Source organism: Tinamus guttatus, unplaced genomic scaffold, assembly GCF_059628265.1.
Source record: "Tinamus guttatus ecotype Peru unplaced genomic scaffold, ASM5962826v1 Tinamus_guttatus_pri_ptg000942l, whole genome shotgun sequence".
Classification (NCBI taxonomy): domain Eukaryota; kingdom Metazoa; phylum Chordata; class Aves; order Tinamiformes; family Tinamidae; genus Tinamus; species Tinamus guttatus.
Window position 1 is genome coordinate 1,722,369 of NW_028289476.1, and position 23,357 is coordinate 1,745,725.

At 54.4% G+C, this 23,357-nt stretch overlaps 3 protein-coding genes across 5 annotated transcripts; 1 reads left to right on the forward strand and 2 right to left on the reverse strand.

Moving 5' to 3' along the window:
• The first annotated feature begins 719 nt into the window (after nt 1-719).
• Nucleotides 720-2,636, forward strand: CPLX3 (complexin 3). The gene is made up of 3 exons (XM_010223640.2): nt 720-915; nt 1,203-1,290; nt 2,410-2,636. Exons 1-3 carry the CDS (start codon nt 755-757, stop codon nt 2,632-2,634), a joined length of 474 nt encoding a protein of 157 aa, XP_010221942.1. The 5' UTR covers nt 720-754; the 3' UTR covers nt 2,635-2,636.
• Nucleotides 2,637-5,406: 2,770 nt separating this feature from the next.
• On the reverse strand, nt 5,407-9,678 carry ULK3 (unc-51 like kinase 3). 2 transcript variants are annotated; one of them, XM_088538237.1, is made up of 16 exons: nt 9,566-9,678; nt 9,112-9,252; nt 8,913-9,033; nt 8,675-8,779; nt 8,276-8,419; nt 7,855-7,937; nt 7,506-7,661; nt 7,321-7,426; nt 7,154-7,194; nt 6,902-7,004; nt 6,703-6,767; nt 6,517-6,595; nt 6,392-6,432; nt 6,241-6,288; nt 6,103-6,157; nt 5,407-5,464 (listed from the first exon to the last, which is right to left on the reverse strand). In XM_088538237.1, exons 1-16 carry the CDS (start codon nt 9,665-9,667, stop codon nt 5,448-5,450), a joined length of 1,407 nt encoding a protein of 468 aa, XP_088394363.1. In that variant the 5' UTR covers nt 9,668-9,678; the 3' UTR covers nt 5,407-5,447. The 2 variants fall into 2 exon arrangements, with proteins under 2 accessions (XP_088394363.1, XP_088394362.1); XM_088538236.1 differs by lacking the exons at nt 5,407-5,464; nt 6,103-6,157 and having other exon boundaries at nt 6,272-6,429.
• A 1,438-nt stretch (nt 9,679-11,116) lies between these two features.
• On the reverse strand, nt 11,117-23,251 carry SCAMP2 (secretory carrier membrane protein 2). 2 transcript variants are annotated; one of them, XM_088538209.1, is made up of 9 exons: nt 23,180-23,251; nt 19,426-19,506; nt 18,705-18,794; nt 16,906-17,023; nt 15,535-15,663; nt 15,024-15,183; nt 14,414-14,515; nt 12,225-12,342; nt 11,117-11,536 (listed from the first exon to the last, which is right to left on the reverse strand). In XM_088538209.1, exons 1-9 carry the CDS (start codon nt 23,234-23,236, stop codon nt 11,390-11,392), a joined length of 1,002 nt encoding a protein of 333 aa, XP_088394335.1. In that variant the 5' UTR covers nt 23,237-23,251; the 3' UTR covers nt 11,117-11,389. The 2 variants fall into 2 exon arrangements, with proteins under 2 accessions (XP_088394335.1, XP_088394337.1); XM_088538211.1 differs by having other exon boundaries at nt 14,414-14,508; nt 15,017-15,183.
• Between the last annotated feature and the right edge of the window lie 106 nt (nt 23,252-23,357).

Here is a 23,357-nt window from a genome sequence, read left to right on the forward strand (position 1 = left end):
AGGACTTGGGGCTCACTTGGAGGTCACAAGCATGGGGCACGAGCCTGAGGATCCCAGGGTGAGGGATCTTCATGGTTCAGGGTGCAGGATCCTCAGGGTTTCAGGGTGCAGGACCTCAGGCATGCTGGGCTGTAGGATCTCGGCGTTCGGGGTGCAGGACCTTGGGGCTCCCAGGGAGCAGGAGCTGGGGTTTGGTGCAGGACCCCCCGCGCCTCGGGCGGGCCGGGGCGGCCGCATGCGGGGGGGCAGTTCCGCCTCCTCCGGGGGGCGGCGGGGCCGGGCGGTGCGGGAGGCGGCGCCGCCGCTTAGCTCCGCTCCGCTCCGCTCCGCTCCGCTCGGCTCGGCTCGGCGCTCACAGCGGAGCTGTCCGCGCTCCGGTGCTGCAGCCCTCGCCGCTCCGCTCCGGCCAGCCCGGCCGCGCCATGGACACCAGGATCGCGCGACCCCACTGAGCGCCGCCAGCGGCACCGGCAGTGTGGAGCCGCGGGAGCCGCGGGAGCCGCTCACCGGGACCTCCGCAGCTCGACTCGCCGATAACCCCCGCTCCGGCATTCCCGCTCTCCCGGGCTCCCGGCAATCCGCTCTCCCTGGTCCTCCCGTACTCCCACTCTTCGTCTCCTCCTAATCCAGCTCCCCGCTAACACGCTTTCCCAGGCTCTCCCGTAACGCCAAACCCTGGTTCTCCGGTCCCCGAGCTCCCCAGTACCCCAGTTCCCTTGTCCCTGAGCTCCCTGGTGCCCCAGACAGTCCAGCCATGGCGTTCATGGTGAAGAGCATGGTTGGGGGGCAGCTGAAGAACCTCACGGGTGGGCTGGGCGGCGAGGAGAAGAGCGAGGGTGAGAAGTCGCCGGCCGAGGCGCAGGGCATGACCCGCGAGGAGTACGAGGAGTATCAGCGGCAGCTCGTGGAGGAGAAGTGAGTGCAGGCGGCCCCAGAGCCGGGCCTGGGGGGCGGCACAGCCGGAGGCGGTTAATGACCCCCCTGTAATCCCTTAAGCCGCTTCCTCGCCCGGGAGATGGGATTGCTTTCTCCTTTCGGACTATGTTGTGGTGCCGGTGTCACGGGGCTACTGGGGCAGGTGGTGGATACCTGGGAGGGGGGGATGGAAATGAGCCCAGCCACTGTCCAGGATGGGGGGCAGGCACAGGGCAGGGAGTCTCCATGGGCCCCGTCCCACGGTAACTGCATCCTGTGCTCCGCAGGATGGAAAGAGATGCCCAGTTTGCACAGCGCAAGGCGGAGAGGGCCACCTTCAGGTCTCACTTCCGAGACAAGTATCGTCTCCCCAAGGTATGACCAACAACAGGGGGGCTCACAGGGAGCACAACGCCCCCAAAACCCTGCTGGGGGCTCCATTAATGGGGAGGCAGGCGAGATCCCCTCCACAGGGGCAGACCCAAGGACCTGGCCCTGGCCGCTTGCTCTCTTGGTCTCCAACGGTGGGACCCCTAGCGCACATCCTTCAGCTTGCTTTTTCCTCTCCTAACTTCGGCTCCATGGGAGAGCTCGCTCCACCTCAGCCGAAATTACACCTTCCACAGAGGATTAGCCGCCCGGATTACTTGGCCAACATTCCTTGGCTGAATTCCTCTTTTGGAACTTCTGCCCAACTAGCGATTCACCAGGAATAACCTAATCAGTGGCAATTCAGATGTCTTTGGCGAGCCTGCCCAGCTGCTCCATGCTCAATGCTCCCAATTGGGAGCTGGGCTAATTTTAGCTGAGGGAGGTCAGCTATGCCAGGGAATATTGTCCCCAGCGCCTGTCTTGTCCAACCTGGATGAATACACCAATCCCTTTGCACCCATTTCCCTGCCAGGGCATAGAAAGCTGGGGGATTTGTCCTCCTCTGCTGAAAGAGAAGAAGAGAAGATGGAGATTTTTCTCCAGGGGAAATGGGTATTTGTTCAGACATGGTCCCCAATTCCGCCGCTGCTTCCTCATGCTTGAGATGTCCCTTCTAATATGCAGACAAGTTTCCCCTGCTCATTACTGATCCCGCTTGACAGTCGGTCTGCCTGGGGGGCTCCTCGGTGTGGCGCTGACCCTGCTCCGCTCGCCGGCCGCTGTGAGTGCGCGAGTGCTGCAGGAGCTCGCTGTGTCCAGCCAAATGCTCACCGTGGAGCTGAAAGGATGCTCACAGCATCGGCGCAGGCTGTGCCAGCTCCCTTGGTGCACTTGTGGCCTTTGCATGATCATGGGAGGGATGGAGCGACATGGGCTGGCCAACAGTCCAAGGCTTGGATGGCTACCAAGACTCTGGGTTGACTGCTGAGGCCCTGGGTTGGCTGCTGAGGCCCTGGGTTGGCTACCAAGGCCTGTGTGGGGGCATGCACTAGTGGGAGCTCTGCATGTGCCACCAGCATCCTCTTTCCCAGCCCCTCGGTGTCCTCATGGTGTCCCTTGCAGAACGAGACGGATGACAACCAGATCCAGCTGGTGGGAGGAGATGTGGAGCTGCCCAAGGAGCTGGCCAAGATGATCGAGCAGGACAACGAGGAGGAAGAGGAGAAAAACTCGGTGATTGGGCAGCTCAGCAACATCCAGAATCTGGACCTTGACTCGCTCAAGGACAAAGCGTCGGCCACACTCGAGGACCTCAAGCAGTCAGCTGAGAAGTGCGCCGTGATGTGAGGCAGCCGAGTCCCCCGCGTCCCCGACCCGTGCTCTCCGCTGGCCCTGACATGCTCCTCCCCTTTCCCTCTCGAGATGAGAGCAGGCGGCCCTGGTCCCCCCTGCGGAGCCCGATGCCCTTGGCGCAGTGTGGGACCGGCTGGTTGGCGGTGGGTGCCTTGCTCCTTCCAGGAGGAGAGAAACACACAAAAAAGGGGAAAAAAAGAAAAAAAAAAAACAAGTCCCGGGTGCAAGGGAGAAATGCCTCCGTACATGTCGTGCTGTAACCGTGCGCTGTGCCCTCATGGGTTTCTGCACCTCCCGTGCTGTCCCTGTGTCCCAGTACTGTTGCCACCGGCGGAATAAACGCCCAGAGATGTCTATGCAGCTTGGCGTGTCACGGAGCTCCCTCTCTTGTGCCAGTGTCACTGGTCCCCGCGATCCCCAAGTGCCTTCGCCCTCCACAGCTGGAGACCCAAAACTGAGCGGGGACACAGCTCCTGCCCCAGCATAGGGGGTAGTGGGAGGGATGGACAGTCGGACACAGCCTTTTCGAGACACTGTGACCTCCGGAGCCCCAAGGATGAGGCTTCACACATGCACGTCCCAAAACCTTAAAAGCAAAGAATTAGGAGGGATTAAGGCCAGGAACCAGTTCTCTCGCTCATGTTTGATAAAGCTCCGCATGATTCCCCAAGCGCCGAACTCAGTGCCCGTGCCAGCAGGGTGGTAGCTCATCCTCACAGCTCTCATTCTCCACCACGCACTCCAACACCCTACGAGTCCTCGGACAATCTCCACCCCAGCACCCTACAAGCCCTCAGAGAATCTCCGCTGGCGGCTGCCCTTAGAAATAGCCGCGCCAGGAATAAAACCCAGGCATTGTGGCAGTGTCCGGTACGAAGGCGCTGGCCACTGCTCAGGCGTGCGGCGGCTGCGCTGCCACATTGCTGGCATCAGCGTGCGCAGTGACATTTGGGCAGCACACAGCAGGCCCTCATGCAGAAGTGACTTGGATGCATCCCGACACCACGGGCCAGCCCGCAGGGACCCGCCACCACGCCAGCCACCCCAGGAAAGGCTCCGTATGTGTCCGTACGGCTGTGGAGCACGTATGTGCTGATGTAGGATCCATGCGGCAGCCGGCGAGTTCACGTGAGCTACAGCGGGGGGAAGGCGGCTTGGAAGCTCTCTAAAGCCTCAGGCCATAATCTCTGCTCATTTAAAAAAAAAAAAAAAAAAAAAAAAACATCCCAGGGCTTCAACACATCTGCCTGGGAGCTCTCCAGAGACGGTGCCGGAGCAGCCTGGCTCCTGGCGGAGCCGGCGTCATCACAGATCACAAGCGAGCGGGATGCACGCGAGGGGAAGCGCCGCAGGAAAGCGAGCGGCGAGGAGGGCAGCCAGGTCAGCCATGGGAGCCCCCTGGGCATCCCCAGCCCCTCCTGCAAATCTGGGGGGATTTAGGGGATTTGGGGGAGCGCATTTCCATGCTCGGCCCTGCGTGTGCTGGCTAGCAATACGCTTTTACATAAAGGAAGATGCAGAGGGAAAACAAGGTCAGAGCGTGTGTGGCTGCTCATGTCTCGTGGGGGGTTGTGTCGGGATGGGGAGAGGGCAGGAGGATGCAAGCCAGGATCGCTCCCAGAACCAGGGCGTCCCCTTCATCCTTGTTTTGAGCTGATTCAAGGCACCAAGCTAAGGCTGAGTGTTTGGAGAGGGAAAAAAGGGCATTTAATAAAGACAAAAAAATACATTCCCTTGAAATACAGCAGATTTGGAGAAAAGCCCCTTGCTTCCCGGGGTGCCACTGCTCCCACAGATGACTTGTACCTGGGGCACAGGGCTGGGGGGAGCCACCCCAGCCAGACCCTGTCCTGGGTCAGTATTCCCTCCTCGCGAGCTGGGAGAGGGAAAAGGAAAAATCACCGGGAAGAAGAGGAGAGGCTCTGTGTGACATCCCGGGGTATCTGAGCACTAGCAGCATGCACAAAACACCCACGTCTCCACTGAGAACTGGGAACACCTCAGGACACCGATGACAGGTACAGGCCGCATCCATTTACAATGAAGTCTCTCCCCCAAGTCTGGTACAAACAGGGTTTAGCACCGGGACCCGTCTCTGTCAGTGTGATTAGGTGGAGTTTTGCAAGGCCGAGCGTGCCGGCACATGTGGAGGTAGTCAGTGCAGTGACCAAGGCACAGCTGCAGGATCCCAGAAGGAAATCAGAGTGACTCCCTGCTCCGCAGACACCTCTGAAAGAGGCGGCAGCCCCATGGCTCCAATCCCTGATGCAGTCGGGAGATGGTCTCCCCTGAAAGCAATTCATCGGAAAAGGCAGGAGGCGTGCGGGGCCAGCGGGAAGGCTGCACGCTACGGGGGGAATTCTGCAGGAGGCCAATGCCAGGATAAAAATATTCAGCCCGTCGCAGCCAGTGGAGGGAATTAGGGTGGAATAACCTGCCTGCTGCGGTCACGGCAGGCTGCTTCAGCAGACGTTCACGGCAGGGCTCGGAGGGAACTCCTCGCACAGGGAAAACAAGTTAACAGGTCCCACGGGGCACGGGCAGATGGCCCCGCAGAGCTGCACACTCCGCTCGCTCCAGCAAGGGCGAAAGGAGCAGTCACAGCAAGCCGGGAAGGGACGGCGGGAAAAGCGGCCTTGCCAGTGCCCGCATCGATCCATACGGATCCGTACAAGGAGAGAGAGGGCTCCACGATGCATCCGGCACGAAAGCCTCGATGGCAGCACTACGAGGCTGGATCAAGCCAAATGGACCTGGTGGGCAACCCCTGTGTCACTATCCTTGCCGCGGGCCGGCTCTCTGGGGCATCACTGCAATGTACAGGCTGTGCCGGGGAAGAAGAGGGAAAACGTCACACAGTTGAGGAACAGGACCCATCATGACTGCACCAGGGTGTCATGGGCACCAGCAAAGCTGGGGATGCTCTGGGGTACCCACAATGGTTGGATGAGGCTCAGCCGAGCTCCCCGTCACCCCTACCATGTGGCTGTGTCCCCAAGGGACCCCCTGGCATTGGGGACAGGAGAAAGCAGCCCCCAGCACGGAGCGGCAGCGCTACAACTGCTGTCCCCGCCAGCTGCAGGGCTTAGCGCCAGCAAGACAGGGGATTAAAATAATAATCATAACAGAAACGCTTTGAGGACAAGGGGAAGGATTTGCGTGTCACAGGGGGCTGCAGGACCCACGCAGCCTCCCGCGTCACTCCAGTCCCAGCTGCGATGGGGATCATGGCTGAGAGGGATGGAGAAGACCGAGGACGCAGGGGACGCTGTTCCAGTTGGTCCTCACTGGCTGTCGTGTCTGACAGCTCCATCCACGTTTCCCAGCCGGGGTGCCAAGCAAGGGTCCATCCCCAGACTCCCTTTGCGTGGCACCCCCTCCCTCCCCTGCTCCCGACAAGGAGAGAGGGGCCTGGGATGGAGGACAGGGACAGGGACAGGGCAGGAGGGGTCCCACACTTACAGTTCCGGACAGACTCCGCCAGTGCCTCCTTTCCCATGGATTGCGCTTCACGCATCTGTGGTGAGAGGAGCCTTGGGCAGCCTAACACCAGTGCTGCTGCTCCCCCTACCCTTTGGCAAAGCCCCCCAGCAGCCCTACCTTGATCTGGTCTTTCAGGTACTCGGCTCGGCCCATCAGCACCTGGATCTGCAACAGTGACAGCTATTTCAATCCTTCCCTCTACTTCCCCTCATGCCATGAGCTGTCCCCAAGGAGATGCCACCTCCAGCTTGCCAGACCTGGCACCTACCTCGGCATGGAGCAGCTCCCGACGCCTCCCCGCTGGCTCTGCTGGAGAGGGAAGCGGTGCCGTCAGGCGCTTGCTTGGGGGTGGCCCCGACCACGGTGTCGCGAGCCACTGTGGCCACAACTCACCAGCCAGGAGGAGCAGCAGCTCACCCAGGCTCTGCTGGTAGAGCTCCAGGGCGTCCTCATCGTCTCTGCCTTCCTCCTCCTGCAAGGGGCCCCATGGCGGGACAGTCGGGCTCGGGACACACAGGGGATGGATGGTCCTCCTCCATCTGGGTGCTTCATACAGGAGCCCCCGGCTCCAAGACTCACCTTGGCAATGGCTGCAGAAGCCACTTCCAGCGCAGCACAGAGACGAGGCTTGTCCTTGGCCATCTCTGCAAGGGGACATTGCAAGAGAGGCACCACAGAGCAGCCCCGGGCTTCGGCCCAAAGCCAGGAGAGATGCCCTCCCACTGCTCCACTGCAATTGTCCCCCACTGGCGCCTTCCCACCCCGCACTTGAGGGTACCTTTGAGGAGCTCACGGGCAGGGTTTCCGCGCTGCAGGAGGCTCTTGTTGTCACACGTGACAAGCACTTTCAGCTCCTCCGCGCGGGAGATGTACTGTCCCACCTGGTGACAAGGAGGTGGCACATTAGGGGACTCCAGGGGCCACTCCATGGGGTGTCCCACTGCCAGGACCAGGGCAGCAAAGGGGTCCAAAACTCCCCAGCAGAGCATCAAGCATCACAATGGCCACCAGCCTGGCCCATGCCACTCACCTTGGCCCGGATGGCTTCTTTCCGGCGAGCATCGCCTTCATCTGCAGGAAGAGACACCGAAAAGCAGAAGGGCTCATGCAGTCCGAACGTTATCCCAGGAAACTGGCCACAATCTGGCCACCGGTGTCCTGAAGGCCCCTGCCTCTGCCCCTAAAGGATCCACTCACAGTGCAGAGCAGGCACAAAATACTCCAGGGCTTTGCAGTAGAGCGAGAGCGCAGCCGATGCATCCCCCTCCTGGTCCTTCTTCACCGCCTCCACCACCAGGCTGGTCTGGGGGAAAGGAGTCAGCACTGGGAGGCAGATCCACAACACGGCTCCCCCGTCCCCTGCACTGCAGTGCCCCACTCACCGCCTTGCCGAGGCTCTCTGGGCTCGGCATGTGCTCCATGTCCACGAAGGGGTGGGCGAAGAAGTGCTCAAAGGAGATGCGCTTCGAGGGGTCCCGCTCCAAGAGGCGTTGCAAGAGATCCCGGCACTCCGGCGAGAGCCAGGGCCGACTGGGCAGCTGCCGAGGGACGGGTGACCCCACTCTGCTGCTCCAGCTAGCCCAGGACCCACTGGCTGATGTCCCCATCATAGACCATCCCACGCTGGCCCCTCCGGACACAGCGCCACTGCCCCGCTGCAAGTCAGCCCTTCCCCTCCACAGGCACCGGGCCCTGCGCCCATCACCCTGCCTTGGGGCAGGTTGGCCCTACCTCGATAACCCGCTCGCTGCGGATCTTCTCCTCCAGCTCTGCAAACGACCTGGAGGCAAAGGGTGGATGCCCAAAAAGTGCCTCTGCGGGGGAAGAAAGTGCTTGGTGTGATCCCAGGGTGGCAGCATCCTCGGATTCATCCTGCCCAGGATAGGGAACATCGACTCCTCAGGGCTGGTGGCTGCCAGTACCCTGGACAAACAGGATGGGCTGTGGGATGTTCACTGGAAGGGAGCTGTCTCAGGCCATGGATACGCCAAGCGATGGGGGCTCCTACTTTTCTTGGTCTGCAAAGGGACCCTGTGTGCCCGGTGAGATCCCGGCTGCCAACCCCATGGTGGGGACAGCCCCCCATGGCCCCAGAGCATGGACAGGACCAGGAAAAACCTCCCCAAAGGCCAGGAAGGAAGTGAAGGAGCACCGTAAAGGATTACGCCCAGGGACCAGAGGTCCGCGCGCGCGTCGTACTGCTGGCAGCAAACCATCTCCGGCGCCATGTAGAGCGGTGAGCCCCTCAGCACGTGCTGCTCGTCCCACGGGGACATGTACTGAGCAAAGCCGAAATCTGCAGGAGGGGACCAACAGGGTGCACAGTTGGACCGGTCCCTGCATGACCCATGGGTGAAAAAGAGCGCCAGGGGGTCGGGAACACCCCGTCAGACCTCAGCCCCTCTGTCCAAGAGGCTCCACAGAAAGAGGGGCTCAGGGACCCTCCTCCTGGGACGCAGGCCACGGGCTGGGGACATTCCAGGGGACATTCCCTGGCAGCCTCGCAGGAGTCCCCGTCCCCCTCAGTGGGGACCCGAGCTGGCTCTCCCACCTGCCAGCTTGAGCTGGGGGTTCTCCAGGCTGCTCAGGAGGATGTTCTGCGGCTTGAGGTCCAGGTGGGAGATGTTGCGGTCGTGCAGGAACTTGAGGGCACAGGCTGCATGGGCAGAGGAGCACGCAGTGGCGGGGGGGGTCACTGCCTCTCCTGTCCCCTCCCTGCCACACTGCCGCACAGACGGTTCTCAGCGCCTGGGTTTTCCAAGGAGAAGGGGTGCCAGAGAGCCGCTCACCGAGCTGCTGCAGGAAGACACGCACCACCTTCTCGGGCAGGATGCGCCGCATGCGGATGAAGCGGGAGAGGTCTCCGCCGGCGCAGAACTCCATGATCAGGTAGATGTGGTCGCTGTCCCACTGCGGGGTGAGGCCGCTGCTGTCACCCTGCACCCTGCAGGGGGGTCCCGGCCGCCCGGCGCGCGGGCCCTGTCCCACCTGGAAGTCCTTCAGCTCCACGATGTGCGGGTGCCGCACAGCCTTGAGGATCTCAATCTCGGTGAGCAGGTTCTCCACGGAGGCCCGGTTGAGGCTCCGCTTGCTCACGCACTTGACGGCCACCACCTCGCGGGCGTTCCTCTGCGGGGCGGCAACGGCGAGTCCCCCATGACCACCCCGGCATGTCCCCAGTGGTGATCCCACAGGAGGAGGCCAGGGCAGGCTGTCCCCTCCCAAGGGACATGTGTGCACACGGGGGCACAGACACCCTGTGCCTGGGAGGAGAAGGAGGAAGAGGTGGGGGGTGTTCAGATGGGGACCTATGGACCGCGGGGGGCACTGGAGCTCCCGGGGGGTCCCTGCAGCAGGTCCCGCCCCGGGGCGACGCGGAGGGTCCCGGGAAGCGGGACTGTCCCCCAGCGGGGAGGGGACACCCCGTGCCGGGGGGCCCTACCTTCCTGTAGGCCTTGTACACCGTGGCGTAGGTGCCGGCGCCCAGGCGCTCGGTGAGGATGAATTCGTCGAGGCGCGGCGGGGCCCAGCCCGGCCGGGCCATGCCGGAACCGGCACCGCGGCCCGGCCCGCTCCGCCCGGCACCGCCGCGGCGCTTCCGGCTCCCGGCGCCCACGGCGGCGCAGCCCGCCCCGGCCCCACCCACCCCGCGCCATGGCCACGCCCCCAAGGGCCTCCGCCCCGCCCCCGCGGGCTGGCCACGCCCCCCGCCAGTGCCGGTCCCGCCCCCGCAGTGACACAGCGGCGGTTACAGAGGGTCACTTTATTGACAGCACGAACGTTGACCTGGACGGGGACATTGTTAGAGGGAAAGAAGATTTAAAAAAAAAAAATCCAGGTTTGCACGGGGTGGGGGCCAAGAGGGGGACACTGAAATAAAACGAATGGCCCAACTCGCTCCCCCCACCCCCGCCCTGTCACACATCCCCTCACATGGGGACACCGTGGAGCAGGGCTGGGGCCAGCCCCACTCGGCCTGGGGGCCCCCCACAGCCCTGTGTCCCGTCCATCCCTCCTCCCCACCTCTTTGAAGGGCACCTCAGTGACAAAAGCATCTCCAGGGGACACTGGCTGACCGCAGAGGTCCAGACACACTCGTGTCCCCAGGCCAGGCCTTGGGCTGGGCACGCACAGCTCTGCAAAACATGCCAAACATTCTGTGGCAGCTGGGAATGAGGGAGGAGGAGCTATCCCTGGGGAAAAAAATCATTTATAGTTTAGGGCAAGGTCTCGGGGAGAGGGAAAGAGATGGATGTTACGGGCACAGAGTAGTGTTCCAAGCTTGGGAAAGGACTGGAGCAGTTTGCGTAAGACCCACGGCACCTCTTGTGCCCATTTGCTCTGCTGGCTCTGCTTGCTCCCCAGGGCTTCCTTCCCCTGCTCCAGGCTCCTCCACTTGGAGCTGGACACAAGCGCTCCTGGTCCTGCAGATTTCCTTGCAAAGCTGCTGGCCGCTCCGAAAGGACAGAGCTGCTCAGGAAAGGAAACCCCATCTCCCTCCCTGCCCAGGTTTCAGGCTGCAGCAAGGGCCAAGCTTCCACTGAGCTGCTCCCTGCACATCCAGCAGCAACGAATGTCAGGAAAAGCCACAGGACTCCGGGGGACCATGGTCCGTGGGACCCTTGCGCAAGGGGATAGGAATGGGCAACACAGGAACACCATGAAAATCCCCCTTCTCTCTAATTCTGCTTGTTCCCACCTTCTCCTTTGTGGCACATTGCTCAGGCTCTCAGGAAGCCCAGCCGTTAAGAGGTCAAAAATGCAGCGCCATGTAAGTGTAACAAAGCGAAAGGACACTCCCTGCTCTTAAAAGTAAGATCATAAACTACATGCAAGTTACAAAACTCCCCAAACAGCAGATAACCAAATTCTTCATAGCAAAGGCCATTAGAAAACTTAGTAAAAAAAGAAAAAAAAAATCAAAAACCTGCTTCCCTTCGCCTTTCTGCTGCAAGCAGGGCAAGGAGAGGAACTGAGACAAACACTCAGCATGTCCTGGATAAGGAGAAATGTATTTGCTTTAGAGAACATCTCCTATCTCCCCATATGCTAAAACATGGAAGGAATACCTAACCATCATAAATGTAGGCCAGCTGAAGCTTTAAAAAAAACAAAAACAAAAACAAAAAAGACTTCTCATCCGGACTTCTCATCTGGAGTCAGCATCACAGAGCTAACACGGTACCCACAGAAAGTGCATCTTTAGAAAAGGAAGGTTGGGGTCACGATGCGAGAGGAAGCAAGGTGGAGACCCCCGTGCAACGGGCTAGTTGCCCCGGAAAGCCCCCTGCGCGGCCGAGGAGGCGACACCGGCCGCTGCGTTCTGGAAGCCCCTGTTGGTGAGGATGCCTTGGGAAAACTCTTCCTGGGCTCTTTGGAAGCTGGCCCCTGTGCGCCGATACAGAGAGTGCACCTGGTGAACAGAAAAGGAGAGAGTCAGCCCCAAAGTGTCCATGAAGGCCAGCGATCTTGTTGCTGCACATGCCTTGCTCGCCAACAAGAAGGGATTCCCCAGATCAGAGGGTAGCTCCAGCTCACCCAGCATACGACGCTGAAGCTTTTGGGAGACCCTCAGGCATCGCAAAATGCAGATTTCCCAGCTCAAAACTCCTATCCCCTTCTTGTGGCACAGGGACACTTAACCCCTGCATTTTGCTGGGACAAAATCTGAAAGTACCTGGACCAAGGGGATTAGGTACTCTCTTCAAGACAACTGAGAAGAGGAAGCAGGCCTAGCTCAGTCTGTCCTTGCCTCCTTCAAGGCTATCTAGATTTCTGCTGTTAAAGGCAGAAATGCAACCCTCGTGTTAGCCAAAAAAAAAAAAAAAAAAAAGAAGGGTGGCTTGTATTTGGGAACCAGAGGGAAGGCACTGTTTCAGATCCCATCAGCTGTTAGACAGCCCCATAACGTTGTAGCGGCAGTGATTTTTAAAGTCTTGAATGCCAGAGCAAAGAAATTGCCTTTCCTGCTCAGTTAGTGCACTCAAGTCTGCCTAGATCCATAAGTTCCAAAGGGAGGTGCAAGAGACTTCACACTGAATCTATGCTTGGCCAGAGTGACATTGGGGACCTTGCCCTGGTCTTGCCTTTGAGCAACTCACCTGCTTGAGGAGAAAGAGCGAGAGAACTGCACAGAGCGTAAAGAATCCTGCCACCACCATCATGATAATGGCCACAGCCAGGTTTTGGTGCAGCTCGGACAGAGCCGCGATCCACCCGCTGAAAGAGAGGGAGAGCAACGTGAGCACGGCCCGGCCCCGAGGATGGCACGCGTGGAGACACAGGACTCGGGACAAGCATCAGATTCACTGGAATCATTCAGTGTGACCACAAAGGGACATGCTAAAAGGACAGTCAGGCCATGGGGACACCCCTGATTTCACATTCATGCATTAGGAAGCCCCTTCAAACATATCATCTACTGGAGAAGCCTTTAGAAGAGCCAGAGGATTCTCTGCCCACCCTCATCTTTTAGTCAGAAGAAGTACACTTTAAAAGCAAGTACAAGGCACACAGAAAGCATTTGCACAATGAAGATGAAGTGGATGGAGAAGCATCACTAACAGCTGTGCAAGAATCTTTGGGTCAAGGTTACAGGGAAGTGCAGAAATCAAATACAACGGCTGTGGGAACAGGGACCCAGAGCTCAGTCAGACACTTCTGCCTGGGACAGGATTTCCACCATCGTTTTGGGAAGCAATCCATCCCTACACCAAAGCACCATGCTCGCCCCACCTGCATTACAGCTCTAGCCCCCACATCATCCCACATCAGCAGGATTGGTACTCTCAAATTAAGTCACCTAAACAGACAAAACACCTTGCCAAAATTTAGCTAAGCATTGTAAAGGCAGGCTGGTACATTTGAGAATTTGAAGGGAAGCTGCTAGATCCGAAGCCTAAGATCTATGTGTGATCACGACAGCTTCGCACGGCCACGGATGCGAGTGTTGGGAGGGGGAGGAAGAGGAAGGAAGAAATAGAGCTAAGAGCTACAGAAAAAGCTCCTTAGGAACTGGCAGTTGTTGAAGCAAAGAGGAAAGGAGATTTCTGGGAATTATGGGCGCTCAGCTGTGGGTGAGAATGCCAAGACATCTCGCTTAAAACACCCTCTTGCCATTTTGAAGAGCAGAATCTGTCCAATTGCTAAATTGAGCAAACCATGTTCTGCCAGGAGAGAAGGGATCATGCAGGACAGTTTGGCTCCCTTCATTTGCTGCGCAAATTCTCGCTCATTAAAAGGAAGTGGAAACACACACTATGCATTACAGCCAAAAATAAATATCACTGGCTTGAGGAGACGAAGGAGAGAGCTCCACGCACTCTCTCCAAAGCCAGACCAAAAATGGAGTGCCCCTTCTCAGTCCCCCCAGCAAAGACAGCCAGGAAAGGAGGGCACAAGTACGAGCACAGCTTTGCCTGTGAGCCCTTCTGCAGGCAATGGGCAAAAATAGACCGCGGTTTCACTGCATTCGTCACCCGAACGCTCCCCTCAGGAACAAACCACTGTCTCACTGTTCCTCACAAGTGCTCCAGTAACTTCCCGATTTGATCCAAAGTCAATGCAGCATGGTTAAAAAAAAAAAAAAAAAGAGCCTGGGACTTCCATTGCACTGGGTAGCTCCTGACAGGAGGCCTGTTGACCCTCCTCCAGAAACCTGCACTTACCCTTCTATACAAGCAAGGTCCATAGGAAACCCCTCTTTGCAGAGTCCTTGCTAAGGGGACTTTTCAAAGAACAAGCCCCTGGCAACACGCTATAGAAATTCAGGAAGAGCACAGCAACACCATGGAGTGGCTGGCAGCAGCGTGGAGTTCAGCTGTATCCTGTCTCTGGGTCACACATTCCTCACCTCCGTTACACACACGGCCTCCAGCAGAGGAGGCTCCGTTTTAAGACAAGGCAGACACGGTCAACACTGGAGACTCAGCATCAAAAAAGGGGTAAGAAACATTTAGGAAAAAGAATTGCTGAGAAAATATTAAGGGAAGAAAAAGACAACAGAGGAGGAGTGGAGAGCCCATACACTGCTTTCTGCACTGGCAGGCAATGGTAGTAAAGAAGGTACATGCCTTTGCTTGGACTAAGACAGGAAGAGTAGAGAAGAGAGGCACCTCAGCTGAAATCTGCCAAAGCTACGTACCAGGTGACAGAGGAAACATGGAAGAAAGAACAAGACAGCTTTCAGAATCAGAGGAGCAAAGGACCCCAAAGCTTCTGACAATCGTAGCGCTGTTGAGAAAGCAGCGGCGAGGGGCTGTGACACACTAGTCTGTTAAGTCAAGCTTACCTGTCTCCCCAGCCAGGAATGCCAACAGCCTGGATGACGTAGATTGCTATTTGGCAGAAGAAGATGAAAAAGAAGACGAAGAAGCTGAAGGAGCTGTCAGATCTGCAGGAGAGAAGGCAGCAGGAGTTAAGCCCTGGGGCATGATCTCTGTACTCATTCTCCCTTCTCTAAGGGGGAACCATTCCAGTGAACAACCTCTGCCAAGGAAAAGCTGCTAAAAGGATGGCGATTTCACGAGGAAATCATGCAGCAACACAACTTGCAACATGCCCCGTGCATATTGCAACCCCACCACTTTCCCAGTGCAAGAGAGGGGGCAAAGAACATTTCCTTAATGCATATAGCCTGCTCAGAACACTAACGTACCAAACAGTTTTCTTAAAATGAATAAAAAGTAAGACCCTATTGACTGGCTAAGCCATTATATTAAGATGAAAAGGACCACCACAGCCAAGTTCCATCAGGAATGGTTTTGATCTATTTAACAACGTCAAAAGCTGGAAAAATCCTTCAGGCGATATACAGTAGGAATAGACAAAACAAAAGCTCCTCCCACTAAAAGCTATATCCCCATTACAGAGGGAAAAAAAAAAAAAAACACAGTACTTGCCTGAAAGCCTTGTAAATTGGTCGATACCAACAGAGAAAGGCACAAGGGGTGAATAAAATAAACCACAGGATCGAGAGACCAAAATCTACTCCTCTCTCTGGCTGGACTGTGAACCATGCCAAGCAAGCAAGCAGGTTTAGGACCAGGGTAACCGAGTGCACTGTTCAGGATGGGAGAAAGAAGAAACATTAGCAAATCATGGGAAATTCACAGAAATCTACCAAGCATCCCTAATTTCTCACTGAACACAGAGCTCTACAGATACTGGAGAGCCTTTCGGCCATCTAATTTCCCTCCTTCACTTGGAAGAAGGTTGGAGCTTAACATAACAACCTCATCTGATCCTGCTATATACACCCAGCTCTTAAATCTTTGCAGAACATAAAAATTGACAGCAATCTTTTACTCCTGGAGACAACATCTACCGAATTTACTTTAGGGCAAAATCCAGTACACGACACAGAACCTTCTTAGAAAAGGACTTTTGTTGCAGTCGTAAGTTGCTACTTACACATCCACAAGTAATACAGCATCTTGCATACTCTCTGGTAGTCAGCTGGGATGTCTGCAGAGAAATCCTGATAAAAGCATGGCTTGATCGGACACTTTTTGGGAAGAGGTGGCCAATTATTTTGTCTTGCTGCAAAAAGGAAAAAAAAGGAGCAATTCTGAGAGTCTTCTCTCTTCTGACAGACTCACTGGCATGCCAAAATTTACAAGTAGCAGTTCACATATACTGACATTGAAATCTTGGAAGATGCTAGGTAGATGCTAGGTTTGTGCTGGTGACCAAGAAGGGTTGTTTTACCTCTGCTAGAATCAGCAAGACAGGGCAGCCTAGTTTCTGAAGGTTTGCCTCTGCAGGAGGCAGAATTTCCCTGCCATGGTCAAACAACTGTCACAAACATCAAGTCTAAAGCCCATGTCAAGCTCTGCAGCAACACATATCTAAAAAGAGCAGCTTTAGCAGTCTCTATCTACTTCTCTCAAGTAAGGAAAAAAACTGGGGACAAGCTGCACATAGTGATCGACTGCCTCACTATGCTCTGAGCAGACACTCAGAGGAGGGGAACAGAACAGCTCATGCAAGAAACAGCAATGAATATGGCAAAGGCAGGTGCTCAGGTTCAGAAATGTCAGAACTCAGTGACGTCTCTGACTGCCAGATATGTAAGAAGGGGCCTTTTCTCTCCTCCCCTACTTTGCCTCTGGTGGAGAGTTAAAGAAAATTTCAACTTCAGTGATTCAACTACTTGAAACCAAGGGTAAAGAAAAAATACACTCTATTGCCCTGGTTAAGACAGCCTTGAGACAGTTTGTTAAAGTTCTATTGCCCTCATACACTGAGCCCAAACTGTGATTAATTTAATTTTGCTACAGGGCCAGTACAGGGATTCCCATTCACGTCCCAGAAGATATTGGGTTTTGCTTGGATGGTCTGAAAGTAAGCTCAGTCTGTGGCAGGCATCCAAAACACAGAGCCCTTAGCCATTTTCCACAATAAAAAATAAAAGGCTTCAAGTCTAGCAAAAAGCATCGGGTTCTCATAGCATAAAGAGCCCTCTACAGGGAAGTGCACTGAGTACTCTGCATATCAGTGAAGAGTCTTAACATGGCCTATTAAGATTTTTCTTAATAGGTAACCACATTAAAACACAGGTAGAGTCCCAAGAAGGTTGTCACAGGTGTGATGGACAAGACAGAAACACATCTTGTAAAAAGGTGATACATGCAGGGACAAATATATTCAAAAATGAATATATTTGGATATGCTGAGCCCTCAAATCTGCTCCCAACAGACACTGCACTGACAAAGCAACAAGTGACCCGGGCTCCCCAGGGCACCATGCTTACTGCAGACGGGGCATGAAACACTACTTACGATTGATGCCAGATGCATGATTTTGCAATTCCCTTTCCTTCTTCTCCAGCTCAGCTGCCTTCCTCTCTAATTCTGCCTGCTGCTGAAGGAGTCCAGCCTGAGCAGCTGCAGCCACAGCCTAAAACAGGGGGAGAAAAAGGTAAGTGTTTCCCTAACCAAGTCAGGAATATGACCGCCAGCAAACACTCTAGATGCCAAATGGGAATGCGGGCAGAGGCAATTCTACAGCAAAGACTGTGGACAGTTAGAAAGCTAAACTCTTGTGGCTGCCTTACCTGCTAGAGAAGGCTTAATTAAGCTCAATGCAGAATTCCAGGCATTCCTTTCTTATCCCACAGGAAGCTAGCACTCAAAGAGCCCTCAAGATGTTATCTGATCTATGGCTCATCCCCCATGCCCTTCCCTTTCAGCAAATGCATATCCTCCCTTGCAGATTCTTCTGCTCCTAGTTAGCCTCATTGTTATAAGTGACTTCCAATACCTCACTCACATCTTCCACTTCAGGGCACTTACCTCCTCATCCTCTTATCAATTCCTGGAAGAGGATATCACACCTGCAGACTGCTATCAAAGCCTTGCAGGTGCCTCTAGATCAGCCTTAACACCCTAGATCTCTTTATTCTCCCTCTCCCTGGCCCACACTTCAGCTTTCCTTGTTTCTGACTAAGCATTCATCCTCCAGGTTTTGGATTCACCTTTACCTTTTTTTGGTCCCTCACACACCGTGTGGCTTTCAAGGAGATCCTTTAATCTCCCAGGGCCAGCTGAAAAAAAAAAATCTAGTAGTATTATTCCTCCCCAGCAGAGGGAGGAAGTGAGACAAGGAAGGGACTCTGTTTTGCCTAGCAATGAGAACAGCTGGACTGCTGGGAATCCACACTAGATGGAGGAATTTGGAGCTGCTGATTTAGCTCTCAAGTAATAGCAATCTTAAGATTGCTATGTGGAGTGAGGAAATACAGAGCCAGGGGAGAAAAGTCTCATTTCTCATTTGAGATCTTCACCTCAGAGTCACCTGTTTGAGCTTGCAAGGCATGCAAGACCACACAGGGCACACTAGAACCACCCTGTCTGCTCTTAGACTGAACAGTAGCATTCAGAAGCCACTCTACAATACACACAGTTGGCTGTGGCCTCAAGGAAACAGGGCAAGTGACTCCTTACAACACAAAGCAGTGAACAGGACTCCTGAGTTTACCAAGGGAATCCCTTTCCCAGTAAGGGGAAGAGGTTCAAAGGAAAGACAAGGCAGCACTTCCTCTTCTTTTTATACCACATATTCTTCCCTTGGATCTCTTTTACCTGCTTGCTATTCTGAGAACTGAAGCTTTCTCCTAGCAGCCTCTGCTTCTCTGAGTTGTCTTTGGATGAGGCGATCCTGGGGCTCAGGTACTTGCTGGCCTGTCTAAGCAGCAGCTGCAACATATAACTAGTCTGCATTTACACTCCTGCAACCAAGTGTGTCAGACCAGCCACTGGAACTACACTAAAAGCGTTAACAGGTTACATTTTAGGTAGCGTTGGCAGAGGGAAGCCAGGACAAACAGAACACAAGGTTAAGTTAGTTCTGCCACCAGAGGCACAGGAAAAAGCTAAATTACCCACAGCTATATTGCCCACAGATCTACTGCATAAGGTATATAAAAATGGAAGCCAGTGTGATCACCTGCTGCTTCCCTCACACAAACCCAAACTCACATTCCTTCTTATTCCCACAAGCGTTTAGGAAAGGCAGATGAGATCTCCACAACCACCAGCCCAGCTCTTTGGGAAGGGGACAGCAAAGGGGGTTGCCATACCTGTGGAGTGGGTTCCACAGACGTCTGCAGAACAGCAGGTTGTGAGGGGCCAGAGGGCTGCGTCGCAGGCGTCGTCTGTGCTGCATTTGTCTGGGTACAGGCAAACCAAGAATGACGAGAGAAAACATGACATGTTGTTTCTACCAGCAAAGAAATGTTAAATTCCAGCACTGCTAAGGCTGGAAGCACAGGGACCAAATAGCAGGAGGGAATTCTATACTTTCTGAAATGTGTTAGTTCCTTAATGCCCTAGAGAAAGGGCAGAAGGTTACAGGTATTAGCAAAAGAGTAACAAGAGGTTTTGACAGTTGTTTAAACTGCAAATCTTGTTGTGTGCCCGTTTCTTGTTCAGCTCCCAGCCCACAGACCAAATCATTATTGACATTTCCTGCCACAAAGCATCTCCTCCTTCACACTCACATGGCTTTCCTACGAGCCAGTGCAACCAGCACGAGTTGGAGAGAAACTGTTCCATGTGACCGGAGAACTCCAGGTGGGAATTCGAGTGCTTGAGTGCCGGAGCTCTCACTTGCACACTTGCAGCTTGCCACGCATGCAATGAGCTACTGTCCATGGGGAAATTAGCTGCAAGAGCCTCATTCTTCTTCTTCTTTTTTTTTTTTTTTTTTCCCCTCCTCTTTTAAGCTGCACCTACCAAGGGACCTTCTAGACTGCTAAACCCACTGCTGAGGTAACTAGGGCAAACATGCATCACACGTACCAGCTGGGAGCTCTCAGAAAAGGGGTTGAATTCATCCAAGCCACCTTGGTTAGCATTTGTCAGCTGTGTCACCGAGGGATCCTGGAAGAAGAGAGATTAAAGACAGGTCAGTATCAGATGTGAGTGATCATGAGCTTACACATTACCTGCTCCGCCTCTCTTTCCTCCACTGTAAGAGGACGAAGGACACAAGAGCACATCTGATTTTTCCCTGGGAACAGAAGAACCAAGATAAAATACATCCCTGCCACAGGCAGATAACCTTAACTGGCAACACCTCTAGACTCGGTGGGGAAAGACGCCGGTTCATTTGTGCATGCACTAAACCCAAGAGGACCCAGAATCTCCTTGGTGGAAAGATGAATTGAGGACAGCAGCCCCTGAACACTTCCCATCTTTCGGCTCCCCCAGCAAGGGGGATTTTCCTTCTGTACACAGGGACCCAAGCACTGCAAATCTAACTATGTGTGCCTCAAGGCACATGTTCTTTCAGGCAGGCACTCTGGGTCTTGCTCAATCAGGACACCACTTCTGCAGGGCACAACAACTCGCTTTGACCACGTAACGCAGTGGCTTTTACCAACTGGCATCTGAAAACTGCTTCCACCTCCCAAACCTCATTTGCACCTCAGAACACATGAGGCCCCCTCCAAGCACAGCAGGGAATCACAATACACACTTCAAATACAAGCAGCCTTTGCAATGGCCAAGCTGTCACCAAGGGCATTGGGACTAGCCAGCTTTCTGGAGCAGTTGTTGGCAACACAGCTATAAAAAATGAGGTAGAGCTGTCACTTCAACTGCTTTAGTAGGTTTTAGCCTGGCTGACTTGCTGACACATCAGCTGTGCTCCCTTGTACTCATACCACCTCCTGCATCAAACTTCTACCAAAAGTGCCTTTCCTCTCTCTCCTGCAATGTGATTAACTACTTTATAACTTTTACACACGTTTAAATAAATAAAAAGTGACTTGTTATTCCTCCCTCCTGCAGCAACTAAGGTCTTGTGCTCAGTCACTCCAGTCCTGTGGTTAATGGGCTGAGAAGCGATTGCAGGCTGAGACAGGGGCAGAGTGAGGAATTCAGGCCTGCAAAAGCTGCAGGCACTCCAGGAAAGCCAGCAGGCTCCAAACGAGACCCAAGCAGAAGAGTTAATGAGTAACTTCACCCATCTCTCCATACAGGGCACTCCCAAGGCAACAGGCTGCACCAGCTCATGAATCACCCTGGGGCAAGGACTCGCAAAGGAGGGGAGGCTGCTGATGCTGCTTGAGGAAGAGCAAATCCCTGGCCAGGCAAGGCTGTAAAAAGTGGAGGGCAGCGGCAGGACCAGCATCCTGGAAATAAGGACCTCAAGACTCAAGGCACATGTTTACTGCGCTTAACCTTTTACACCCACCGGAGGTTTTAGCTTGGCCTGTTTAGTTGGTACTAAACTTAGCTGGTACTGAAGACAGCTTCCAACACAAGCTCTTGTACAGCTAAGAAGGGGAAAGGGGCTCATAAATAGAGAGAAAAACCTAGGAAAATGTGTTTTTTCTTTCCGTCACCATCTCAATGCAAAAAGGAGGTCCCTAAGCCCCCACGAGGCTCAGCAGCACCACGCTGCCCATCGCAAGGGCACGATGCCAGCACCCACAGCGGGGCAGGGAACGGTGCTGCCCTGAGGTAACAGCTAGAATAGGAAGATCAACTTTGCTGTTTTATAGAACAGTTGCAGAAGGATCTGATTTTAAAGGGAGATTGCCTCTAATCTTGGTCTATTACTCAAAAGATATGTGTTAAATTAGCCAGTGCTGTCAAGCAAGGACAGCTCAACTTAGCTTACATGTTGTTATGCAAGTATGTCTAAAATAAAGATATACAAAGCATGGGGAATCTGCAGTGAAGCTGAAGTGTGCTTGGACAGATTTCTGTACCCTCGAAAGTGCAAGAAGGAAAACAGCAGCTGTTTCTATAGAGACATCAGCCTAGAGGATAAATAAGCACGCAAAACAGGGGAGCTTTGCAGATAAATGAGAAGTTACCCACCAGCTTCACACTTCAGGTTATTTTTGCAAACTAAAAGCAGCAGAGACCTGACCCTCTTGCAAACCAGCACATGCTGATTTTAAGCGCTGCGAAGAGGGGAGGTTTGGGGACTGAATGAAACCATATTTTCTGTCTTCCAGGGATGCACCCTACCCGGCAGGGCCTTCCCATAAGGAAGCAATCAGTCCTTTCTTTTAAAGGCTCTAACTTGCTAGGACACCCAGTTAAACCTGCAACAATTGCTCTCAACTTGGTCCCCACTTTATTTCAGAGCTAAGCTCAAGTATCTGAAAGCTCTTTTACTTCTGTAGCTCTTCTATTTGATTTAACAAGTGCATCTATGCTCAAACTCAGTGCCATTTCTCCTCAAGGACTCTAATATGAGACTGATCTTTAGCAGTGCCACATTTGTCACTTTTCTCAACATTGCTTCTACAACCAGCACATGTGATGTCATTCTGCAGACTAAGCAAGCCCAGGATAAGCTCAGGCTTGGACCAAACAAACACAAATTAAAGAATTAAACCTTTGATCTGCTTTCAAATGCAACATTCAACACAATGTTTGCTGTAGCAGGGCACCAGCTGATGGACCTAGCAAAAGGTTTTGAGCGCCCAGGTTTGTGCAAGAAAGGAGATTCTTCTACTCCTTTCTGCTCCCACGGGTAATAAAAAGCACTTTTAGGGCTTGAGATGAAGGCACAAGAGCTAAAACAAGAAGCATTTGAAGTTTAACACAGTTATTCAAATATCACAGCAATCACCCAAACAAGTCTGTCCCGTAGCGCCGCTGTGAAACACAGTCGGCCGCAAGCTTGGTGCCTGCGGTGGATCTCAGGGCATTGCCGTTCGCCAAGATGTGCACAAAAAAAAAAAAAACTTTAAACTTTAAAAGACTTTATCACCTGCAGTTTTAAAGATGGAAACTACCTGAAATGCATATCCGAAGTCTCAAAGACAGCGGGGACATCTGCCATTTCCAGCAGGTTAGAGTGCAAATGAAGGTATTAATCATCCATCCTTACCAAGGTGGAATACATCACAGGAAAAAAATGTATTTTTAATGAGACTGAAACAGCTTGTTTCACATCAAGCTCATCAACCACTGAACAAGACGTACTTAAGAGGTGGATTTCCCTATTTCCATTTGGATTTGCAGATCATAGAGTGCATCTAGCACCTGCTACAAGGAAAAGACAGCCCTGGTGCTCACGTCCCAAAGGTAAATACTGGCGTGGCGGAAGCTGAAGATTCTTCAGACCAGGCTGGTGATAAGGGGCAATTCTTTAAAAAAACAGCAGTGGCAAACGGGAAACCTTACAGGAAACTCAGACTGCACAGAAGAAAAGAGGAAAAACAAACAGGAGACTGAACAAGCAGCTGCGACCACAAAGCGGCTCGACAGCAGCGGCGGCATCCGCGGCGCAGCTTCCGTGTACCCGGGAGTGCCGCCGGGTGGGGAGCAGCAATAAATCCCCACAGGGACCGCGGCTGCGCATGGAAAAGAGAGGGAAAAGCCAGGGAAAAACTGGGATTTGGGAAGGAGGGGGGGAGCAGGCCATGGCGGGGGGTCCCCCATACGCCCCCTAGCCCCGCCCCCTGCCCCTGATTGGCTGCACCCGGCGGGAGCGGCGTCGCCATTGGTCCGCGCGCCGTCACTCAGTGCCACGTCTCACCGGCGGCGGCTGGGGACGCAGGGGGGCCCGGCGGCCCGCCGCGCTCACCTGGAAGGGGTTCACGTCCACCGGGTCGGCGAACGGGTTGGTGTCGAAGCCCGACATGGGGGCGCTGCCTGCGGCCGCCCCGCACCTCCCGCGTCCCGCTCCCGGCCGCCGCGCCTGCCACTTCCGGGGCAGCGCGGGCGCATGCGCAGCGCCGCCACCTGGCGCGCGCCCCCTCTGT